General features: G+C 42.7%; 1 protein-coding gene across 1 annotated transcript in view; it reads left to right on the forward strand.

The window, feature by feature from the left end:
- The first annotated feature begins 3,384 nt into the window (after nt 1–3,384).
- Nucleotides 3,385–22,645, forward strand: part of TM4SF18 (transmembrane 4 L six family member 18) — a 147,587-nt gene continuing 128,326 nt past the window's right edge. The window contains exon 1 of the mRNA XM_086944895.1: nt 3,385–3,693. Coding sequence (XP_086801021.1) covers nt 3,514–3,693 — 180 coding nt within the window. The 5' untranslated portion in view covers nt 3,385–3,513. The remainder of the gene's footprint in view (nt 3,694–22,645) is intronic.

Genomic DNA, 22,645 nt, shown 5'->3' on the forward strand with positions numbered 1-22,645 from the left:
GTCTATAGACTGAAGTTATGACTCACCCTAGGATTATCTGTGCACGCAAATAGGTGGTCAGAATGTCAGTGGTCTTCGAAAGTTCTATTGAATTGTATCTATAAGTAGTCCGGAAGGAACGATAAGCAAATTTAGTAGTTCTGGTCAAGTCTGACCTGTATATGATAGAATATATACAACTGTGGGTAGCTACATAACCTTACCTTTCTTTTTGCTGTATGGATTAGTATTTGAAGGAGGATGACTCTGAAAGACAGGGAAACCACACAATGTGGCTCTGAGTCCAATTTGGTAATACATATCCAATTGTAAAGTTATGAGTACAGTGAGGTCATGTGATTCAGGCTAGGAATATTGTTTTATTATTTTATTTTAAAAATATTTTTCAGAACCAAGTTTCTAACGAGAGAAAGTATCTCTGTCAACTTGGTATTAAGACTTTTGAGGTCTTTGGAATTAAGCGGCCCCAAGATTAACACCATACATATATTTCCAAAAATGTATTCATCAACATTAGTATTAAAAAGCGGACATAAAACTATGAATGGAAGTGACCTCCTCAATATTTAATGGGGACCAGTGATGTAAACTGGTAAAACTAGTCTAAGGGGGCAATCTGGGCCAATGCTTAAGCAGAATATGGATATATAGACATTATTTTTTTATCAAGTGTGAGTACAAAGCGGCTGTCCCCCTGGGGGATAAGACTTATTTCTAATTTTTGTCCCCAAAAACACTAGTAAATCCAGAGGATGTTCTACTCCTACAGCGCTTACCTTGTTAAAGTCCTAAGTCCCCTGCATCCTCCTTCATTCGTGTCGCACCTCGTCCATACGCGGCTTCCTTCCAGAGGTAGGGCGTGAAAAGTCATAATACCAAGTTGACAGAGATACTTTCTCTCGTTAGAAACTTGGTTCTGAAAAACTATTTTTAAAATAAAATAATAAAAGAATATTCCTAGCCTGAATCACATGACCTCACTGTACTCATAACTTTACAATTGGATATGTATTACCAAATTGGACTCACATCCACATTGTGTGGTTTCCCTGTCTTTCAGAGTCATCCTTGAGGGAATTATCATTTTCATATGTTCATCCTCCTTCAAATACTAATCCATACAGCAAAAAGAAAGGTAAGGTTATGTAGCTACCCCCAGTTGTCGATATGCTATCATATACAGGTCAGACTTGACCAGAACCACTAAATTTACTTATCGTTCCTTCCGGACTACTTATAGATACAATTCAATAGAACTTTTGAAGACGACTGACATTCTGACCACCTATTTGCGTGCACAGATAATCCTAGATATGATTTAGACTTAAGGATATTTGAATTTTCTAGAACCCAAAAAGGGCATTGTACACAAAGGTTGTATCCATTCATAAATACAGTGTTTTTAGCACTGAAATATTATTATTGAGATATACAGCATTTCTGTAGTCCAGTTGACTCTCAAGATTGCTTAAGTACAATTGGGAATACTGAACACAAACATAATTGAAGACATGTAGTATCTTAACTGGTTGGTCTGGTAACTTCAATGCTACGATGGATACTAAGGTGTCTGTGTCCTCCCATGGTAAACCCTTAATGTGAATCTGTTCCGTCCTTCCCTTAGGCTTCCTAATACCACTAACCAAGAGATCGCTTGAAACATTCTTCTACTAAGAACTCCCTACCCATTACGACGATTGCAAACATTCTAAACAACTTGGTATGTTGTACCCTGTTTTCCTTACATCTGGATGATGAGATACTACTTAATGTCTCTCCCCCGTAGTACATCTTTCTATCACTGGAACTTAATACCCCTATTCCCCTTTGCCCTATTCATTCTTTTCTCTAGATCTAGCCCCTTGCCTACAAGTTTTGGTCTTTATTAATAGAACCATCATGCTTAATATACTATATGCTGTTGTCTTTCCATCCTGAATGAAAATCAGTTACTGATGAAAAAGAAAAAAATGGTTGCACAGGTTTACAATGAGCTTTGACCATAGTTGTCGTTTGTAATAATATAACTTCTAGGCCATTACTTGTAATTAAGTCTGGCTATTAGGAAGATGAGCTCTTTTAGCTTAGATTTTAATTGTATGTTTATATGTTTTTATGGCAGCCCTGAAGAAGTCCCTTGAGGACGAAACGCGTCGGCTGCGAACACCCGTGTTTTGCCTGTACACTTTTTTTGGAATAAAAGAAAAATCACAACTAAGAAAATCTACATCTGCTGTTTATTAACATTGTAGCTTTTACAATTGTGTGGTGCACCTTTGCATTTTTGTATTTACTCTATAAGTTCTTGGATGAACTATCATTGTGACAGTGGGTGTTACACACCTCGCCCATATATACCACCAGGGGCGATTCAAAATTTGGGGGTGATCTGAGTTAGGTGCTAAAATAAGGAAGTTTCCACTGTCTCTCCTGTTTTTTGATAATATGGTGTAGGGCTTTGCCTAGATGCATCATCTTGTAAATATGGCGTAACATGGCATATTGTTTATCCTGCCGCTGCGTCACGAAAAGTGATGCAACAGCGGTGCAAAAGGTTTCAAGGCCTTCATAAATAAGGCCAAAGTAGCGGCCCTGGATGTGAAAAACAGGAGAAACTGATACCCATCTAATTGACAATGTGAAACCAAAACCGTACATGGTCTGTGATTCCAAGCATATATTTTATTTCTCACACCTTTTGTTTTGTTCATTATCACATATGAGAGTACCTTCAAATCTAGGACCTCTGGATGTGTGCTGCACAAAATGCACTTGTGTTTAATTTGCTAGACTTTAATGTGGCTCCATCTAATAGTACAAGAATGTTGGCCACATATAGTGTCCCAATGGCAAGGGACTTGCCTATTAATTCACTAATGGCATTGTCATCAGGGAAGGGCAGGTATGTTTCTAAAAAAACGAATTTCAAAACAATCAATTTTATTAAACGCACCTCAAAGCAGTGATATGAACTGATAGATTGCTGCGAGGTTCTTCCGCACGTTAAAGAAATAAAAAAAACATTTTTTTAAGAGACTTTGGGCCATATGTATGAACAGATTTTCCCATAGACACAGAATGGGGAAAAACCTTTGATACATCTGGCCCACTGTTATGTCTTACATGATATTTGATGCAGGTTTTACATGCCATAAAATATTTTCAAGGCTCGGCTCGGGCTCGTACATGGACGATTAGAGCCAAGCCAGGCGGCTGGCTCGCTCGCCTCTCCCTGTTAATTGTTGACTCGTCCACCTCGGCTGCAGTTAGTGAGAGCCTGTTCTCTCCTCTCCAGGTGGTAAACCTCAGACCGCATTCAAAGACGGACAATGTTTGTTTAGCTCCATAACCCAGCAACAAAACGGGCCATGCGTGTCTCCGAAGCAAACAGGCGGACAGGTGTAGCATTGCAACTCTGAGCCCTGCCGGAGACTTACCTGCGCTAAATATTATTTTTGGAGAACCTGGCTCTGCTTGGAGCCCTCTTTTATTTCCGGTGTCACTCTCGCTGACATGGGCTCGCGGCAGAGGTGTGGGGACTGGCTCAGCTTCTCGCTGGTCCCACCTGCGTTTTGCTGCATGGCCGCCAACATTCTGCTCTACTTCCCGAATGGAGACTCGACCTACGCATCCGGGAACAGCCTGACCAACTATGTGTGGTTTTTCGAAGGAATTTGTTTCAGTGGCGTCATGGTGAGTGCAGTCTGTGGGGGTTTGTTATTGTTCAAAGAACAGGGGCGTATCTTCCAGGGCTTTAAGTTGGCCGGGTCCTGCCGGTGCTCAGTTTTAAAAAGCAGCTGCTGGGACAGGTCTCTAACGGGCTCTCCATTGTTGCCCTCAACCTCAGGATGAAAAGAAAATCTTAACTCTGCAGCAGTACAACGATGCCTTAATTGTTGCTTATTTATCTTATGCAACTAACAACCATTGGCAAAGCCAACAGTCCTGGCTTGCTGTAGGTGTAATTGTATTTGTATTATATATCTGAATGCAATGACAGAAGTCGCAAAATACCAGTCGAGTGGAACACTATGCTCACTACAGATGTTCAGCTTAGGTTTTCTTAAGCCACGACCTTAGTAGTACCTATTACGCCCCTCTGAGAGACCTCCCCAGTTTTTTCGTCCCACTTAAAGCCCTGGTAGCTACCACTGATGCAGCAGGTGAAGTGGCACCAGGGGCTGCTGAAAACTAATAATTACTGTGTTTTACTACCGTAACAGCAGTCACACGTCCTGCTTGCACCAGAGCCCATGGCATCCTTGCTATGGTACTGGCGAAGAATTCGTGTTATCCACTTTTTAATGGTTGTTACAAAGCACCCTGAATCAAACTGCGAAAAACACATACTGACACCTAGATTTAGAAAGCACTGTCACCATTGTAAACAACGACTTGTGCATGCCTTGTAATTGGATAATAATGATTTGTGTTTTGTTTTGACAATAGAATGATTACTACTTCCTATTGTTTCATATAGCTCATTCTATGGGCCCAAATAGGTTTCAGGGAGTTGCCAGGGAACTGTTTAAAACTGTGGCAAAAATGACCAAAATAGAATTCCAATAAAGCAGATTCCACATATGCTTTTGTGGGGCCCTGGTCAAAAAGTGGCGGGGGTTCTCAACTTTCCTATCGTCACTCATCAACCACATCTCAGTCTCAACCCTACAAACTAGGGCCATCTTTAAATTGGTGTCACCAAGTGCGTCAGTCTCTGTTGGTGCCCCAATGACCTCCTTATACACTGATCCCTCACTACCTCCTCCAATGGTGCCCCCTTATCTCTCCTTAGCCCCTTTCTCGCATTTATTTTCTAGCGCTACTCATGCCAATGTATGGTGTCAGGACACTTTACACAACAAGCACAATATACATTGACAATGAGTTTTACCCGATTAATAGCGTACCTTAGTCGGCGGATGTATGACGTTACAACGCATGCTTTTACCACGCATGCCTTTACAACGCAGTTTTTACAACGCATGCCTTTACAACGCATAGTGCTTTGGGGCGCTGGATAGTGAATAGTTTAATTCACTATTCCAACTCCAGTCCCCGTGGATAGTAGGGAAGGTGTTGGATAGTAGAGCGCCCCCCAGCGCAATTCGTTGTAATGGTCTGCGTTGTAAAAGTTGCGTCGTAATGGTAGTGCGTTGTAAAAGTTTTGTTGTAAAGGTTGTTTACCTTAGGCTGCCTTGCCAATGCACACAAGCTTACACTATGGTGCAATGATGTGTAAGAGATGTCAACCATAGGTTTTGAACTATTTTAACTAGATCGGTGCCCTTATAGTACACACATAGATGATCTGACAAAGTTTACACACTTTACCATTTTGTGTCTGCGCTGTACAGTTACGCCTGCCTCTCTGAGGTGTAATTTTTGATGCAAATCCTGTTTCTACCAATGTTAGTAGATCGGGATGAGCGCCACAATTCATGGAGTAGTTACATGTGAATAACTATGTACCACCCATGACTCAAAGTAGCGGACAGATGTACTTTGTGGCTAATTTCCAACACAATTCAGAATTTGCATTAAAAGTAAAACCCGAAAACAACTCTTTGTGCGGGATGGCGTCACAAAAGTGTTAGTAAATCTGCCCCAAAAACTCAGGATTTAGAACACAGCATAATGATTGCGGTTGCGTATAATAATAAGAATGTATTGCTACAGAAAGGAACCATTTTTTGCACTCTTGGAATAATGACAGAGTTAGAAAAAATGCAACAAGGTTCTAAACCTATGGCTTGTAGTTTGGGTGCAGCATGTTGATGGCAGTTCAAAGCTCACGTTCTACATTAGAAAGGTGGTAACTTATGAACTACAAGTAACAGATTGATCTCTGTGACAAATACAGTAACCCGCCGAGCTACCTACATACAATTCAAATCTGTGTTATGCACTTTACATGTTATGCTTAGCAACAAGAACATTAACCTTCTATAGAGCATATCAAGCACTGATGCATAACATAAAGAGCCCAGCCATTCAAAGAGGTGTATGTGGAAGTTCTCCCCCCCTAAAAACCTGTTTTATATCACATTTTCCATACTATAACAGAAATATTCAGTATCTTCTCCCCTTTCTCCTTTCTTCTTCTCCTATTTTCCTCTTCTTCTCCATCCTCTTTTTTATGTATGTGTTCTTCATTCCCTCTCATTTGCTCCTCAGCTGTTCTTCCTTGGCACCCTCACTTTCTTCCACCATTTCCTACCCAAAATAGTCCTCTCTCTCACCTTTGCTCTTCTTCCTTCCCCCTTTCAATCACTGCTATCTCTTCTCCCTTCTTCACCCCTTCTCCTTCCTCTTAGAACCCCTAGAAAGCTGGGCCCCATTTTAGAAAGAAAGAAAGTTGGAAAGAGACACATCAGATATTAGCAAACAAAGATGTGTAAACTGCTAATCAGTATTTCCTGAGTCAGGGGGAGATTCTTTCATTCCACCCTCGACTGTATTTTCACTATCAAATTACTCACTGAGCTGAAGTATGTCCTCCAGGGTGAACCTGTTTATGGTAAGAGACTCTGATTCCATTGCCGGAGGGCAGCTACCACACAAACATACTGAATTTACAGTTAATGAGTTTACACAGTGAATGACAAATCATTAGTCCCAGTGCTTTATTTGTGCCAGTATTTCATGTTGCTTAGGACAGTCACTTATTTATGACAGTCGTCCACATGATGGCGCTGTCTATTTACATGTTCAATATACTAAAAGTAAAACACTGTGTTCAGGACATATTCACAGCGCTAAGTGTACCTGTAAGTGTCAAAATATGACACCTGTGTTGTGTGGTGGCTAGAGTTTGCCAGTGCTGGCAGGGAAAGTTGGTAGCACTAACCATACTGGCCTCCTGAAAACGACCTCGGGCCCTGACACTTACATTATTGCAAATTAAGCACTGAGTCTCCTTTGCAAGTTATGAGGAATTGGCAACCCTCCAGTCTGTTGGAACACAACCCTATTTTGTGGCTATTAAATTGTGAACATTTGTATACATGGAAATATATTTTGGATCAATGGAAATGCAGAGAAGAGAGAAAAAGTCAGTTTTAAAATAATCTAAGCATTATAGCCTCAGCCAAGAATCCTAGATAGATGGCTAAGGGAAACCACACATTTCATTTCAGCTAGGTAGTTCGACAAATGGACTGTGGGCAGATCATTTATACTCTTTCAATGATAAAGCATTGACCACAAATCAAGACATCATCAGGTGCTTTAACCACATGATGCATGACACACTTTGGTCACTTCTCGGAAACATTTAGGGACAGAGAACTGACACCCACACGACTTGATGTATGACCATGAATCAAAATTAAATCAAACATCTATCGACCAGGATTTGCGTCACTTCAGGGAAACTTTTATAAGAGTTCCTCTTAGCCTGGGGAGTTGCGTATTTTTGTGGTATCCAGGTGAGTGTAAGAGAAGAAGGGCACATTGAGGGAGTGGAGGCCCGGGGGAGCTGCGCCTCGCTGAGGAGATGTCTAAGGACATAACAAGAAAAAGAACAGCTGGGACAGAATGGTCAACTTAACAGATGACTATTGCTAGCTGGTGAGGCCTTATCTGGACCTCATGCTTTAGGTGTGGGCAGAATGGGCGTGGGGTACTTTATAATAAAAATAGACCCTGCTGGTCTGCCCTCCGTATCCTGTTGTTAGAATATATGGCACCTGATCCAATCATTTCAATATAAAAAAAAGAAGACCTTTACTATATCCTGTGCTTTATCAATGAGTCCTGATACACTATCCATCCTGAATTGCTGCCGGACCTCAGGGTTGTCGGCTGAAGAGCTGTGTAATGCTATGAAACGTCAAGGTTTGCTACGGTTTAGCGGCCGGCCCCTGCGGTTGTAGGCCCATCCTTGTATTTCATGAATGCTGCAATAAAGGTTTAAAAAAATTAAAAAAGACCCTGCTTCAAATGGCCTTGTAAATATGGGCCCCTTTCACACATTACTCCATTACTCTGCATGAAAGGGGTGTTCCATGGGTGTTGATGTCTCTGGTCCCATGCAACATCCATGGAACCAGACACATTCCCAGATTTACAAAGTGTCATAAACCTGAGAACGTGTCAGATTCCTACTCCTCCCCAGGGGAAGCTTAGGAGTGGCACAACGAGGAGAAATACTTTTATTTCTCCTTGTTTTTTCTTCTGTCTAGGCACACTGCATTCTGCAGCACACATAGAAAGAGGAAAAGGCTATCAATGTTTGTTTTTGTGTAGGAAGGTTTCCCTTCCTTCACATGAACAATCATCCCCGCAATGCAGGCACCCTTGCAACATTGGGTGCCTGCGCTGGCAGCCAATTTTGCACCAGAGCAGGGGAAAGCACACGGATGCGTCCTATTTGTTAATACAATGCATCCCTATGCTTTTAAAATGATGCAGCTCGGCACAGCAAAATGGCTTGGGCGCTGCACTGCATAATTTTGTAGTAAGTTAGGCCCCTAGGCCCTTATTTTTGAGGCCATGCGTCAGTTTTGCGCGGCCAGTGCGTCACTTTTTGTGACGCACCAGCGGCGTACAAAATGTGCCTTGTTGCGCCATATTTAAAAAGTGACGCATCTAGGTAGATGCGTCACTTTGTAAAGCCCTGCGCCACATTATACCTGCGCCAGGTATAATGTATGCAAGGGGGGCGTATTGATGCAAGGAAGGGTCGTAGAAGTGACGCAGTGAAATCTATGAGATTTCACTGCGTCACTTTTAGGATGCTGTTGCATCGAAATCTTGCGCCTGCCTCACAGCAGGAGTAAGACTGACGCAGGCCCTTTCACATGGGGCTTGCCCCATGTGAAAGGACGCATTGCTGGAGTTGCGTCACTTTTGTGACACACTCCAGCAATGCGTCACTTTTGCGCTTACAGATGCGTCAGAAATACTGACGTATCTGTAAGTCCTTGCGACATGATGGTTCATACATTAAATATGACGCATCATTGGTGTCGCAAGGAGTGCGCTGTGAAAAGTGACGCATCGCTGTTTTCACGCAGCGATACGTCACTTTTCATAAATGAGTCCCCTAGTGTCTACCACCTCGGAAAAAAGGAAAGCAAATGATTTGCCCAGGATCACACAGTTCAGCCAGGAATAAAATCAATCTTTCTGAGTTGGTTTCCCAGAAACAGTCAGCATCCTGCCAGATATTCAGAGTATCTATTATGCAAATGAGTATGATTTAAATGCATTGTATGTATCGTTACATCTGGCATGAGCTCAACCGTCCTGGACCTAAAGTGGACACGCTTGATCCAGCTGCATGAGAGCTGTTTGAGGTGGATGCCACTATAGATGTGCCATACACAGTGCATGAATATCTGAAATTAAATGTGTGTTTAACAAAAGGCACTTTTTGTTGTGCTTTGAAATAATGCTGTAGGCTTTGGTTAATTACATTATCAGTGGATGCCTTTATATAACATTCAGAAGTAGTGTGCGTAATTTTTGGGAATGACTGGCTAGTGCTCAGGACAGGACACGTCTGGTGTTGGGCTGTTATTACGGAAACGGGCTGATGGGTTGAGCGATGCGGGCCCCGGGCCTTCTACAAGCTGCCTGGGTGCAGCACACATCAGCAGGTCTAAAAAAATTTGGGGGGGGGGGGGGGGGGGATCGGGGGATGGGGGAGGCTTGAGGCTGAATAGTGAAAACTCTCAACAATGGCAGATTCACCAGAATGAAACCCAGCCTCTATCTCACCAAGTAAATGTCACTTCCCTAAAGCTGCAGTGCAGCAACCCTTCCCTGTTAAAAAAAATAAGCTGTTTGCAATAAATACAAATGAAAAACTTTGTGGCGAATCAAACCACCTCAATAATGCAATCCATTTATTCCTGGTAGTGACCCTACAACAGGTCCAGTCCATTTCAGTTTTCAAAGGGGCTTTAACGGCTGGGATAAACAAAGCTTCTCGTGTTTATTCACCGCTTTTGTTTTTGAATGTACGTTATTGCACCTAAGACAAGGGTGCCGCAGACTTCCGCTCCCTTCTATCCCCCAGGAGCCACATTATGCTGTATATGAACTTTGCCTTTCACGTCTCTCATATCATCTGACCATTTCCTGCATTAACTTTTCCAATATGAATTACAGAAGTATTGAAGACAGTTATTGCTTACGTTCGTTCCTCTCTTTATCCCCCCTTCTCCCCGCCCCTCCCTTAGTTCAAAGATCAGACATTCATCCTAATTTGTGTATGACAAAGTAAATGATGAAATGCAGATGCACAAGTTGGAGACCCTACAGAAAAAAGCATTGGCAAAGCCAGCAGGTCTTGCTTTTTTAATAGAGCACACTTGATGCCCTTGAAAAGCTGCATTTAGCAGCCACTAGTGTTTTCTCTAGAAGTCTGTAGTATCTTTAGCTACTAATAGAAGACTGTGGAGGCAGACACAAGTCCTTTCCGTAGCACCCATGTACATTAGGCGGTTACCAGAGGTCCCTCATGTCACACACAAGTCTTTTCTCAATCTCATAGTATCAGAGAATTGTGAAAAGACCAGACGTGCTTGAACAGCACCGTCAAGTGTAAGTGGAAGCAATCAAAAAATGGACTGTGATCTTATTGTGAGCAAGCTGATGTTAAAGAGGGAGTGCCTCTGACAAATAAATGTACATTTCCACTTGATAGCTTATTCTTTAGAAACCTGTACAGAAAGGAAGGGGTGGAGGTCCATGGTAAAGGTAATCTCTGCTTGAGTTCAACCACAAAAGAATCTGTAGCAGCTGCAGTTCACTGGGCTGTCACTAGAGGCCCCTCGAGTCACACACATACTTTCAGTAGAAGTCTGCAGTACAGTGGGCTGTCACTAGAGGCCCCTCGAGTCACACACACGTCCTTTCTATAGAAGGCTGCAGTACAGTTGGTTGTTACCAGAGACCCTCCAGCAGATGTCTTCAAACTTTTTGATGTCGAGACCCCCCTGTCAAAATAATTTTGGCGTAAGGACCCCCTCCTGACAAAATTTTCTAGAACTTGGTGCTTCTCATCATTGCCAACTATCCAGCGGCAGCCAGCTCAGGTAAGCGCAGTGAGGTGCCACAGGGGGGACGCCGACAGACGATGGAATAGGTATTATTTATTTGTTGAATTATAGCTATTCTGTCGTCTGTCGACTTTCCACCCGCCCCACTGCGCTTCCCTAAGCCGGCCGCCGTTGCAACTATCGACAACCATAAATGCACTCAATTCCCACAGCAAATGGTTTTTACATTGGGGAAATAAATTAAACAATGTCTAGCAAACCAAAGGTCAGTGAGCGTGGGGGCGTGGTCAAAGGTGTAGCTAAATACAACGCACCTCATTCATGAGGCATTTGCATAGGGCAGCGCCGCGAGTTTTCTTGCTGCGCTGCCCTACGCCAATATGAAAGGGCAGGAATGCATTTTATTTATGAAATATGGTGCATTCCTGTCCTTTCCCTCTGCGTTGGCTTACAAATTGCTGCCTAGTGCCAACATAGGCCGGGTTGTTTTGGTGCAGGAAGCTGCCCTTTCTTGCACAAAAACAACCCTGAGAGGGTGTTTCCTCTTTCTATGTGTGCTGCAGAATGCAGCGCATATAGAAAGAGGAAAAAACGAGGAGAAATAAAAACATTTCTCCTCGTTACGCCTGCTGTGGGGGGGCATGAGGTTTTGGCACTGCCCCAGGTTTACATGGTTTTCAAATCTGGGGCAGCGTCAAAATCCATGGGTGAACACCCACCGCAATGCCTATGGAACGCCATCTTGACATAGAGTAAGGCAACGCAGCGACTGGCTCTGCTTTGTCTAACTCCATATCTATGAAGGCAAAGTCACCCTGCATGCAAAGCCATGCAGGGTGACTTTGCCTCTCCTCATAGATATTATTGAGACGCTTGTGCCACTGAAAGCGCAAGCCTCTCATAAATCAGCCCCAAAATATTTTGTTTGTTGTTTAGGCCTCTTACCCCTAGGTAGCTACATATAAAATATTGGGTAGCTTAAATGAAAAATAAATTTAAAAAGTTGTTAAGCAGTGGGAAAGGCACTATATAGTACATTATGAAGCCTCTTTTATTTAATGCACTGCAGAGGTATGTGGTTAACCAGAGAGCTACAGAATTACATTTGGTTGGTGCAGTGGAAAATAATAACTTGTGTATTTTTAGTGCTATGAAGTCACAGCGTGTGACAGAAAGCACTGTGAATGTGTAAGTCATTATGTTATACTTGCATTACACACATTATGAAATAGACTACTACAAACTGTGCAAATAGTTTTAGGATAAAATGGTGCTTCCAAAATGTAGATTTGAGTAATAGCAGACCATAAGTACTGCATTTGTTTGCATAACTGTCGCTGAACTCCTCCTCAGGGGGACTAAGAGCGGTGTAAATGCAGTTAGGAAAAAAAGCACAGGCTTCACATCCCAGCTGTTAACCACAACCCAAAAAAACAACACATTTTTGCCATCACAATGCTTGGAGTGATTCCAGCAATTAAAGCCAGAACCCCTCCCAAGCATCCTTTACATTTGCAGATTAACTCTTAGTGCACATTTGCATTTCATTCAGGCAAGCAGGCACTCTGGCATGAAGCCTTGTTTGAAAGATTGTTTTACCTGTCTGCTGCGCCTCTTCCTTTTACAGCACATGAGACTCAATCTGTTTTAGCTGAAGCATTTTAATGATCGTGGTTATCTTCTTCCAAAAGGAAGAACAAGTTTTGTATTCGAGGCAGAAGTTATGCCTGGAAATGCTCAACCCCCTTTCCTGGACTCCACGCCCCCCCTGGGGGTTGTGCCCTGCAGATTGAAGACCTCTGCCCTACAGGCATTCACCACCTTCCTCAGTCTCAGGATACCAGAGAATTATGAAGTGGCCGGCTGACCTCGATGTTCTCCTTCAAATGGGAGAGTAAATAAACACTGACAAACAAAATGGGCTGGGTTTTTATTGCGAGCAAGCAGATGTTAGAGAGGGAGTGGCTTCAACATATAAATTTGGGTATTCACTTCATAGCCTATTCAGTAGAAATCTGTATTGAGAGGGAGGGCTGGACGCTCATGGTAAAGGTTAATTTGTGCTTGAACTCATTCCACAGAAAAATCAATACATTTACAGCTCCAATGCATGACATTAATTGTAAATGTATTTATATAGTGATTACCACCACTGATGAGGGGTCAAACCGCTTTTAGCCATGTAGCACGCTACTCTGGAACCCACATAGATTAGTGGTGGATTAGTATAGGAAGATATGAGTTCATTTGAGCGGTGAACATGTGAGTCTGTTAGTTGAATTGAATGAGATAATGGAGGGATAGAAGAGGGAAGAGTCTAGAAGGTGTGATTTGGAAGATCATAGTAGTAAGATGAGGTTTGGAATGAGTAAATGGAGATATGGAGGAGGGAAGAGTCTTTGGAAAGGGATTTGGGAGATCATAGTGGTAAAATGAGGTTTGGGATTCGTCAAAGGAGAGATACACAAGGGAAGAATTCAGAAAAGACTGTTTGGGAGATCATAGTAGTATAATGAGGTTTGGGGTGAGCCCAGAGGGAAGAGCCTTGGAAAGGGTTATTTTGGAAATAACAGTAGTATAATGAGGTTCGGGATGAGTCAGAAAGTGGAGGTAGAGGATATATTGAGAGCGGTACAGGGTAACACAGAGTTGTGCATTGGAGAGGGTGATTTTTTTTCTTTCTTCTACAGTAGGAGTAAATTAATACATTTATAGATACATGACTACATAGAAAGGGTATATACATGTGTAAGGAAGAGGACACATTGGGATTTACATTTGCATTGTATAAACTTAGACTTTCAAGTGTTGCTGTTCTTGAAGCTAATTTATTTGTGAATTTTATTAACTCAATTTATTGTATTTATTTTATCTGCTCCTCAATATTTCAACAGGGAAGCATATGTAGATAAAATAGTTATGATAATATTTACATATTGTGATATATAAATAAAACAGAGACCCATATGCATCTAATCAAACAACTTTTATAACAACTATGCAGTGACCTATAAATATGCAATGCATAGAACATAATATATATAATTCAATCGGAATTTGGTGGATGCTTAGGCAAGGGAGTGCAGTTTGACAGGAGTCTTTCTGCCTTTGGATTTCCGTCGTACAGGACACTTTACAAAATGAACACAGCGGCGAAATGGGGCAAAATTAATACACTCTGAAAGCAACCCGAGTTATTTTAAAGCTGGAACTCTTTGATACAAAAAAGAAATAAAGAGAGAATGTAAAGCGCAAAAGTATGTTGAATGACTTTCATGGTGCATTTTGGGACTTGCAGTGTACAAGCATCCTACGTAGCAAGTTGTAGTTCAGTCAGGCGCTTTAAAGGAAAGCGTCACGCAGTGAATTCAAGAAGTCTCACCTGTGATCAAGGCTACACATTAGCTGAAACGCGTAAGGAAATGGACTTTGAATTATAACCCCGTGTTTTGCCTGGGTGTTCTGGAAATAAAGTGCTTGAGTTTCAGGAATCCGGTGTGCGGCGCTCTTTTGTTTCTGTGGAGTCTACAGGAAGGGAAGATTGTTTGGATATATATATATATATATATATATATATATATATATATATATATATATATATATATATATATATATATATATATATATATATATATATATATATATATATATGTTAGTAATATATAGATTTGTTAGGCAGACCCAAAGAATGTCTATCTATTTTTTTTAAACCTAGTTATCATAAAAATTTGTACAAAGAAATACACATATCTAGATACATACATATAATCAAACTACAAATATTTTCATACACAGGGATATGCTGGACATCAGTGTTTGAATATCGTGGTTATGTAGGAAAGAGGCACATCTTGAGAAGCCCTTTGAATATAAGATAGTTATCCGTGGATCTTATGTATGGGGGTAATAAATGTCATAGTTTGGCTGCTTGAGCAGAGAAAGATGTACCACCTTTGGTCTTTTTCTTGTAAGGTGGGGTTTTGAGGCAAGGTGCCAATCTTTAGCAGAGTTTTAAAAATTATTATGTTATTTTTGACAGTGCATTAAACACATAGGTTAAATGACAGGACCGGTACATGAACATACCTTTCTCATTGCTGTTCCATGCTTAGCTTTTCCGCGCATACATAAGTTGACATAAGTATTTAACCATTACAAATTTCTGTATAATGAACACATATCCTGATGACGACTTTGCATGGTAGAGTTGGGTACAGAACATCATTTATACACAGACTCAACAACGTGATCTCCTTCTTACAAAGGTTAAAATTTTACATTCACGGACATAGTATCCAAGTGTATATGTATTCTAGGCTGGTTTACTGTACCATACCATCACAGTCATAGATAGTCATAGATAATTATTACACTGTACCATTTCACCCTCCGGCTCACCTGTTTCCTTCCCCACCAACTATGTACGGTAAAGTCACCAAATGTTCTAGGGTCAGTGTCATAGGGGGAGTAATTCGTTATATATCTCAGAGTGGGTATTACAGTAAATCATACCCTTGTGCCTATCCTTCACTGTAGACGTTGGACCCCTGGCCCACCGCATCGCAACTCACCTTTTTGCCAATAAGAGTCCTATAGTTACCAATTTGCAATGCGCTTTCTCGATCTGTTTGGTGTACCCTAATAAGTCCTTTAGTGGATTCTTCTCTAATGTGGTGCCAGTTACAAGTTCTAATTCCTAGAAAAACAGCACTTCAGAAAGTGAACACTCCAGGACAGTCAACAGGCAACAAGTACAAAACTAGCTATCTATTCTGAGCATATGGAGCATACAGGTGAGTCCCGCAACCCGTATCTGTGCAGCCCCTCAGGAGTATAATATATCCTGTTAATGTATTTAAACTGGATTAATCCGTGTGTTGTAATCTTTCTCTCCTTCTCTCTCTCCCCGCCCACCCCTCTTCTCCCTGACCTCTTGGTATGAACCACTCCACATCCTGGAGTGTGGGTTAGAATGTTGGGATTAGCTGCTGCCGCCAAGCTGGAAGCACCTGTTGTATTTACGACAATAAACCTAACGTTGGAACTTACTAATTGGTAGAGATTTATTACTACATTTATGGCGACGAGGACGGGATACTGAGCCAGGGTCAGTGTGGTGTTTTCCCCTGGATATATTTGACGCTTGAGCGGAGCAAAGCAACAAGGAAGTCTCACCCAGTTTATGAAGAAGAATATTCGGTCTACCTCGAGGCCGGTTGAGAGCGGAGACAAGGAGTTAAACCGTCGATGTTGAGGTGAAGCGTATGACTCAAGGCAACGGTGCTCTGATCCAGGCGGTGAAGAGATGTTCATCGGCACCAGGCTCGGTCCCCTCCGTGGTTTGTGAGGACTGTTATGCCTTGGGCGAGAAGCAGGGAACTCTCGTGAGGAGAAGACGGAGCAGGTCTTGTTCCGATCTTGCGCAGAGTCGTCGACGGGAAGTTCCGGCCCTAAAAAGGGGCAGTAGAAGGAGGACTTCGTTTGCCTAACCCTTCATGTGTGAAGATAGGAGGGAATAAAGGAAAAGGAAAGCGGAGGATTCCTGGCGGTGGTTTTCCGTTCCGGGTGAGGAGATGTTACTTGACACCATGCTGAGTCCCCTCCGTGGTTAGTTAGGACATCCAGCCTGTGGTTAAAAGCGAAAAGTCTTTGGGTGAGAAGACGGAGCAGGTCTGGCCCAGACCTAGCGCAGAGCAGTCGACGAGAAGCTCCGTTTCAGGGGACGCGTTTTGGAAGGAGGATCTCGTAATTTGCGCTCTTCCGCTGTGGAGTGGAGAGGGCGGTTGGAACGGAAGGCACTCCATGTGGTTCCCGAGCGAGTCGCACAGGTCTGTGAGGGGAGCCATGGAAGCTGCGCGAGGATAAAGGAGTGGAGAAAGGAACGCAGTCCATCTGAAAGAAACGGCCGTGAGGTGAGCGCCAAGACTGCGAGTCGTGAGTGAAGGACAGCATTTGGGAGTTGTTAACCCATAATCTCGGAAGCATAGAGGCGAGCAATTATCGGCCTCAGTGAATGTGAAAAAAATTTATATTAAGGGGAGGAAGATTAACCTCAGCTGTACTGCATAATTGCATGGAGTAATTGAAACGCTAGGAGGAGCGTTCGAAGAAATGTACGGTGTGGAAAACGAATGAAGCTGTGCTGGGGCAGTGAATGGTAGCTGCATAAAGAAGATATTTCATTGAGTGGTGAAGAGGAGTAACCTCAGCCGTACTACCCAATTGCAGGGAGCCACCGAAACGCTAGGAGGAGCGTTCAACGGAAGGTACGGTGTGGAAAACGTATGAAGTTGCACAGTGGCAGTGTATGGTAGCTGCATTGAGAAAGCATTTCAGGAACATACAGTTTAGCGAGCTTGGGTTCCAGTGATCGAAAATTAACTTGGGCAATACCTTGAGTGAAGTAACCGTCAGTGATTATTGAGGAGGAAAAAAAAAAGGAAAACTGTACAAGGGACAGAGGGGGTCGTTTCCCCGAGGTGAATTCATTGAAGTCAAACAAATAATAGGAAATTAATATTAGGGGAGCAAAGGAGGTGAGGTGATATAATAAGTGACCACCTATCAGTGGTAGCACCCCCATTAGAGTTCAGACGCAGGATACCTGTCTCTATATCCTAGTGCATATGCAACAGGGAAAATCTGTCAAGGAGTAGGAATTGAATTTCGGGTGTCGTGCCGGGCACCTAGCTTCAGACTTTTCCTCAGTTGTTAAAGGTGTATTGGTTCCATTCTAAGGAGGTGTGTGTGTCATTCAAAGTCGAATGCCTGACGGGGCAGTTTGGTGCGAGGAGGGAGAGCGTTAAGGCGACGACGACGTTTGGAGGCGATCGCCTTAAGGACAGGCGGTTGATTTATTAAAGCACCAGGACTCAGGTTGTGCAACGATAATTTAAGAAAATCCTCTGAGGAACGTGGGGTTTGCAGGGGGTAAAGGTGAGAAGTACCCAGCACCCTGCGAGTATCTCATAGTGAGGCAGTGTGAATTACAGTCACGTCCCTTCTCATTCCTCTAGCCCTCTGTTCAATACGCACACAGTCATAACAGTCCTGTATTTACCATCAAGATTCACCCTTCGGTGTGTAGTTGCACATAACCTGACCGTCCCATTTCGGTGGCCAGTCAGAGTTTATTTGTTCCTTGCCATTTGGCGGAAGGGTCACCTGAGCAGTCCTCCTGGAAGCTTTTCTGTAATATTCATAGTGAGCTAATGCAAGTGCATGATATCATTAAGGGCCCCTGGGGCAACGTGGTCAAAAGATAACAGTGCTCAGTAGTGATCAGTGTGGGCACTGTAGTGCTGCATTTGTGGATTGGTGGCACATTCCGGGGAAGAGAAGAGGTATTGCAGCACACCCAACATGGAGTGGGGCCGAAAGTACAATCTCCCTCCACCTGAGCCGTTCATGGAGGAGGTTAATAAAAACATTGCAGAGTGGAGGGAGTGGAAAGTGTATTTTGAAAACTATTTGTCCGTTTTGGAAGAAGAAGTAGCATCCTTGTCACCGGAAGCTAAAGCGGAAATTCTACTCCACAGCTTAGGTAAGGGTGGAAGGAGAATGTATCACAACATGGAGAAAGTTTTCATGTCAGGTACTGATAGAAACATGTATGAAAATATTATGAACGTGTGGGACGAATATTATATACTAGCCACTAGTGGAATGGCACATATGGATGAAAGTTTCAAGGAAAGAATGGAGGGCAAAGAGGATATCAGAGCCAGCAAGGTAGCTATGAGATGCACTGTTTTAATAGAAGAAGTTGAGACGGAAATGATTACTGACACTGATTCGAGATGTAGCATGGTAAGCAAAAAAGATTGGGACAGAAAATTTGCAAAAAAATATGGCAGTGAACTACAAGAGGCCAACACAGTCCTGAAAACATATGCAGGGGAGGATATACAGATTATTGGTTACAAAGTCATGGATGTAGTTTATAAAGAAAACAAAACGAGGAGTACTATATACATAACGAGAGGTAGTATCAACACACTAGGGTGGAGAGATCAACAGAAGTTGAGGATTTCATGGGAAAAAAGAATAAAAGGACACATAAATGAGCTGGCAGAGTATCAAAGCAAACAAAATACCAGAGGAAAAACTGTTGACGTTCGCATGCGACCACCTAAGATGACGGCAGCATTTGAAAATACTGCAAAGGTAAAGAAGTGGGAGAGTGAAGCTATTAAGGATGAACACAACAAGAAAGAAAACACATATCAAAGCCAGGTGGAGGAAAGAGAAATACGAAAGAAACCAGACAGAATGGACAGTAGTAAACAAAAAGTGAAGACGGGTGGAAATTTGGGAAGACTGGTGGTGAGTGTAGATACCACAACCAAAGAACGAGGATGGCAGATGAATAAAACCGACCAGTCCGTTTGCAAAGTGATGCAGCACCGAATGAAGCCGGATGGGTTCCAACCCAAGTGGTCAGAGGAGCATATGGACAATTGTGATCTAGAAAGAGTGAGAGATGCAAGATACATCGAGCCTAAAGGAGAAATAAAAAATGAATACTTACAAAGGATCGAGAATGGAATGACGGAAAGGAAGTGCAACATAAAGCCGAGAGACCTAGAAGGATCCCCACTAAAAGTTAAGGAAGGGAAGAGGGGTCCAGTATATGGTATGTGGAAGAAGCCGAAGTGCAAGGGCTTAGAAGACACGTATGATTTCGTGTATGGCAAACCCAAGAGGGAACAGCAGGACACACTCAAGCCTGAGGAGACTCATGCAAATGATCGGGGGACGTCAAAAACTAAATGCGACAAAGATGACAATCATAGTCATGACCAAGGAAGTGGGAGCAGAAGGAGGCCCAGTCCCAGTATTGATAAGTACATGGAAACGGAAGTTGGTTTCATCAGTGCTAGCCTTAGGGGCGCGTCCTGGCACAAGCTACTGCCCAGAGAAAAGGATTGTACAGCCATGCTAAATCTTCTGGTAAGGGATGGTAATTCCAGCAGTAGGAGTTCGGAATCCCAGGGAGAAATAGACGGAGTAGTAAGCTTGGACATGGGAGAGCTAAATGGGAAAAGGTTGTGATGCCTTGATTTCACCAACATGGGGATGCCCGTAGTGTTACATAATGCATACATTGATTAGCTTCATCTATCGTCATGAGTGGCACTCCCTGTTGGTTCCAGACTGTTCCAGTTGCCTAACGTTTGACAAAGTAACCGCATAGCCTTCTTACTCCTGTTCTGAGTTTTTTAAAGGCATCAGACTTTTACAGTTGTTTAACGCAGGAAATGCAACCTCGTAACTATTTCAAATTCACATGACAGTTACAGTTGATTAACATAGGAAATGCTACCTGTCAACGCTTCCTATTTCTATATTAATGTTTTAAAGAGTCTTACCATATCTCTGCAAATGTATATGAGAACAGGGACACTCACCCTATTGATACAGAACTTGCTTTGGGACTATATACGCATTTTCCCCCCATCCCAGCCTGCCCTGCGCATCTTCTTCCTGCACATTCTCTCTCCATCTTTTCTAAGGGAGGGAGGTGTGTTGTAATCTTTCTCTCCTTCTCTCTCTCCCCGCCCACCCCTCTTCTCCCTGACCTCTTGGTATGAACCACTCCACATCCTGGAGTGTGGGTTAGAATGTTGGGATTAGCTGCTGCCGCCAAGCTGGAAGCACCTGTTGTATTTACGACAATAAACCTAACGTTGGAACTTACTAATTGGTAGAGATTTATTACTACACCGTGCCTACCATTTTGTGAGATGTCCTTAAACATGCACAGCAGTACCTCCAAACTCTGTCATGTATGATTGTTCCCAATTCTCGTTGCCAGTCCTGTCTTGCCTTGGTCATTGTTGGCCTGTGAGCTGCTTGTGCAAAGGAGTAGAATCTCATGACCAGTTTCTTTGGTGCTTTTTCTTTTATCAGAGCGGATAAGGTCATCATAGTCGGGGCTCTAACACATCACCTACTAAAATTGCACATAACGAGTGACGAACCCTGAAGTATTGAAAGCAAGCCATAATCAATGGAGATGCTCGCTCTCCGGTTAGAATTTCCCAACTTTTTACCTACCTGTCGGTGAATTGATCACCCATCGTCACAATTTGCAATTAGTTTAGGCCCTTTCCCTGCCAATTTTAAACCATGCGTACCATTCTATCAATGCGTGTGGTGAGTACAGTATAGAACTCGCATGTGCCCCTATGAGGCTCCACCACACCTTCCCTGTGGTATTCAAGGAGTCGAAATAGGTGTGGCGTCTCTTGTGGGGAGAGAATAGGTTCTGGGGGAGAGTGTCCGGTACAGCAGTGTCTCTCTCTATATACAATTGTGTTAATTTTTTCAGGCCAGTTCTCCAGTAATGAGCAAAAAAATCCCTGCGCAACCTTATAAGATAGTTCGAGGTCTGGTGCATTAAGGAATCCCGTGTCATATGGCATACTTGTTGCAGGGATTCTGCACATACACAGTACTATGCGCAGGACTATGGGACCTCTCTGTATAGGGACTGTGCCTTCCTGCCACCTTAGTGTTCACAAGCACAGGACCGACTAGCTATAGTGTCTCACACGCTCTCTTACACACTCACGGAGAAGCAAATGATTAGATACCCCAGAACGCAACACTCCCGGATCTCTCAGTAATCGCGTTAACAAGACACACCTTTTTGCTCACTCTCTCGTACCTGTCCACAATAAGATCTCACCGAGATACGTATATTGTTTAAAATGTTTATTTTAACTATCTTGCTCTAACATGCAGTATATGTGCCACAACAAGCAGAAAAATGCATAACACAAATATAGTTGGCATTGCAGCTAGGCCAAACATCATAAAGGTCGATGTAATACAAAGACAATGGAGAAAGGACTACAGTGCCTAACCTCCCTCCCCTTGGTAAGAAGAAGTATTATTATATAATGGAAGCTCTCTGGGCTTTGTCAGCAGACCCCATATATAAACTATAGATGGTATTTCTACAACATAGGTGCATGTTGCTCTCCAAGTGTGTGTCGCTTAAACATGTATCTCCATAATATCAAAGTGTGAGTACCCAGCAGCAGCTGCATTAGTATGTTTTGTCTAGGTGCCAGGGCCTGACCAGAACAGACTAACAAGGGGCATTGTTTATCAACTTTACTCACAATGTTCAGACAAAACTCCAGGAACAGGCAGAGAATGAACACAGCAGACAGTTCTCATGTGAAAGGCATGAACAGAGTTTTGCAAAAATAAATCCATTTAATAATGTGCGCGAAAGCTGCATCATGGCTGCGGGGCTCATGCTACCGTAGTGATGTCCCCATCAGCCACGTGACACCCTCCCCTTGGGCAGCTCATAGCATATAGAAAAACAGAATGCCACCTTAAGCAGAGCCTATAAAAAATGCAAATTGTAATAACAAAACAAAATACACATTTATCTCCGTTGTTTTTTTCATTTTTTATTTTTTTATATTTTAAAGTGTTTTTATTTCAAAGGAAAAATATTTTTTTAAGGCGAGTCCGAAAAATTCACCAGATTATGTGCACCGTGGAATGCAAGCTGTTCCAAAAGATCATCTCTCTCGTTCATACCAAAGAGGTACGCCATCCAGTTGAGCAGTTTGAATGAACATATGTGCTCTTCATAATCCAATGCCTCT

This window comes from Lissotriton vulgaris, chromosome 11, assembly GCF_964263255.1.
Source record: "Lissotriton vulgaris chromosome 11, aLisVul1.2, whole genome shotgun sequence".
Taxonomy (NCBI): domain Eukaryota; kingdom Metazoa; phylum Chordata; class Amphibia; order Caudata; family Salamandridae; genus Lissotriton; species Lissotriton vulgaris.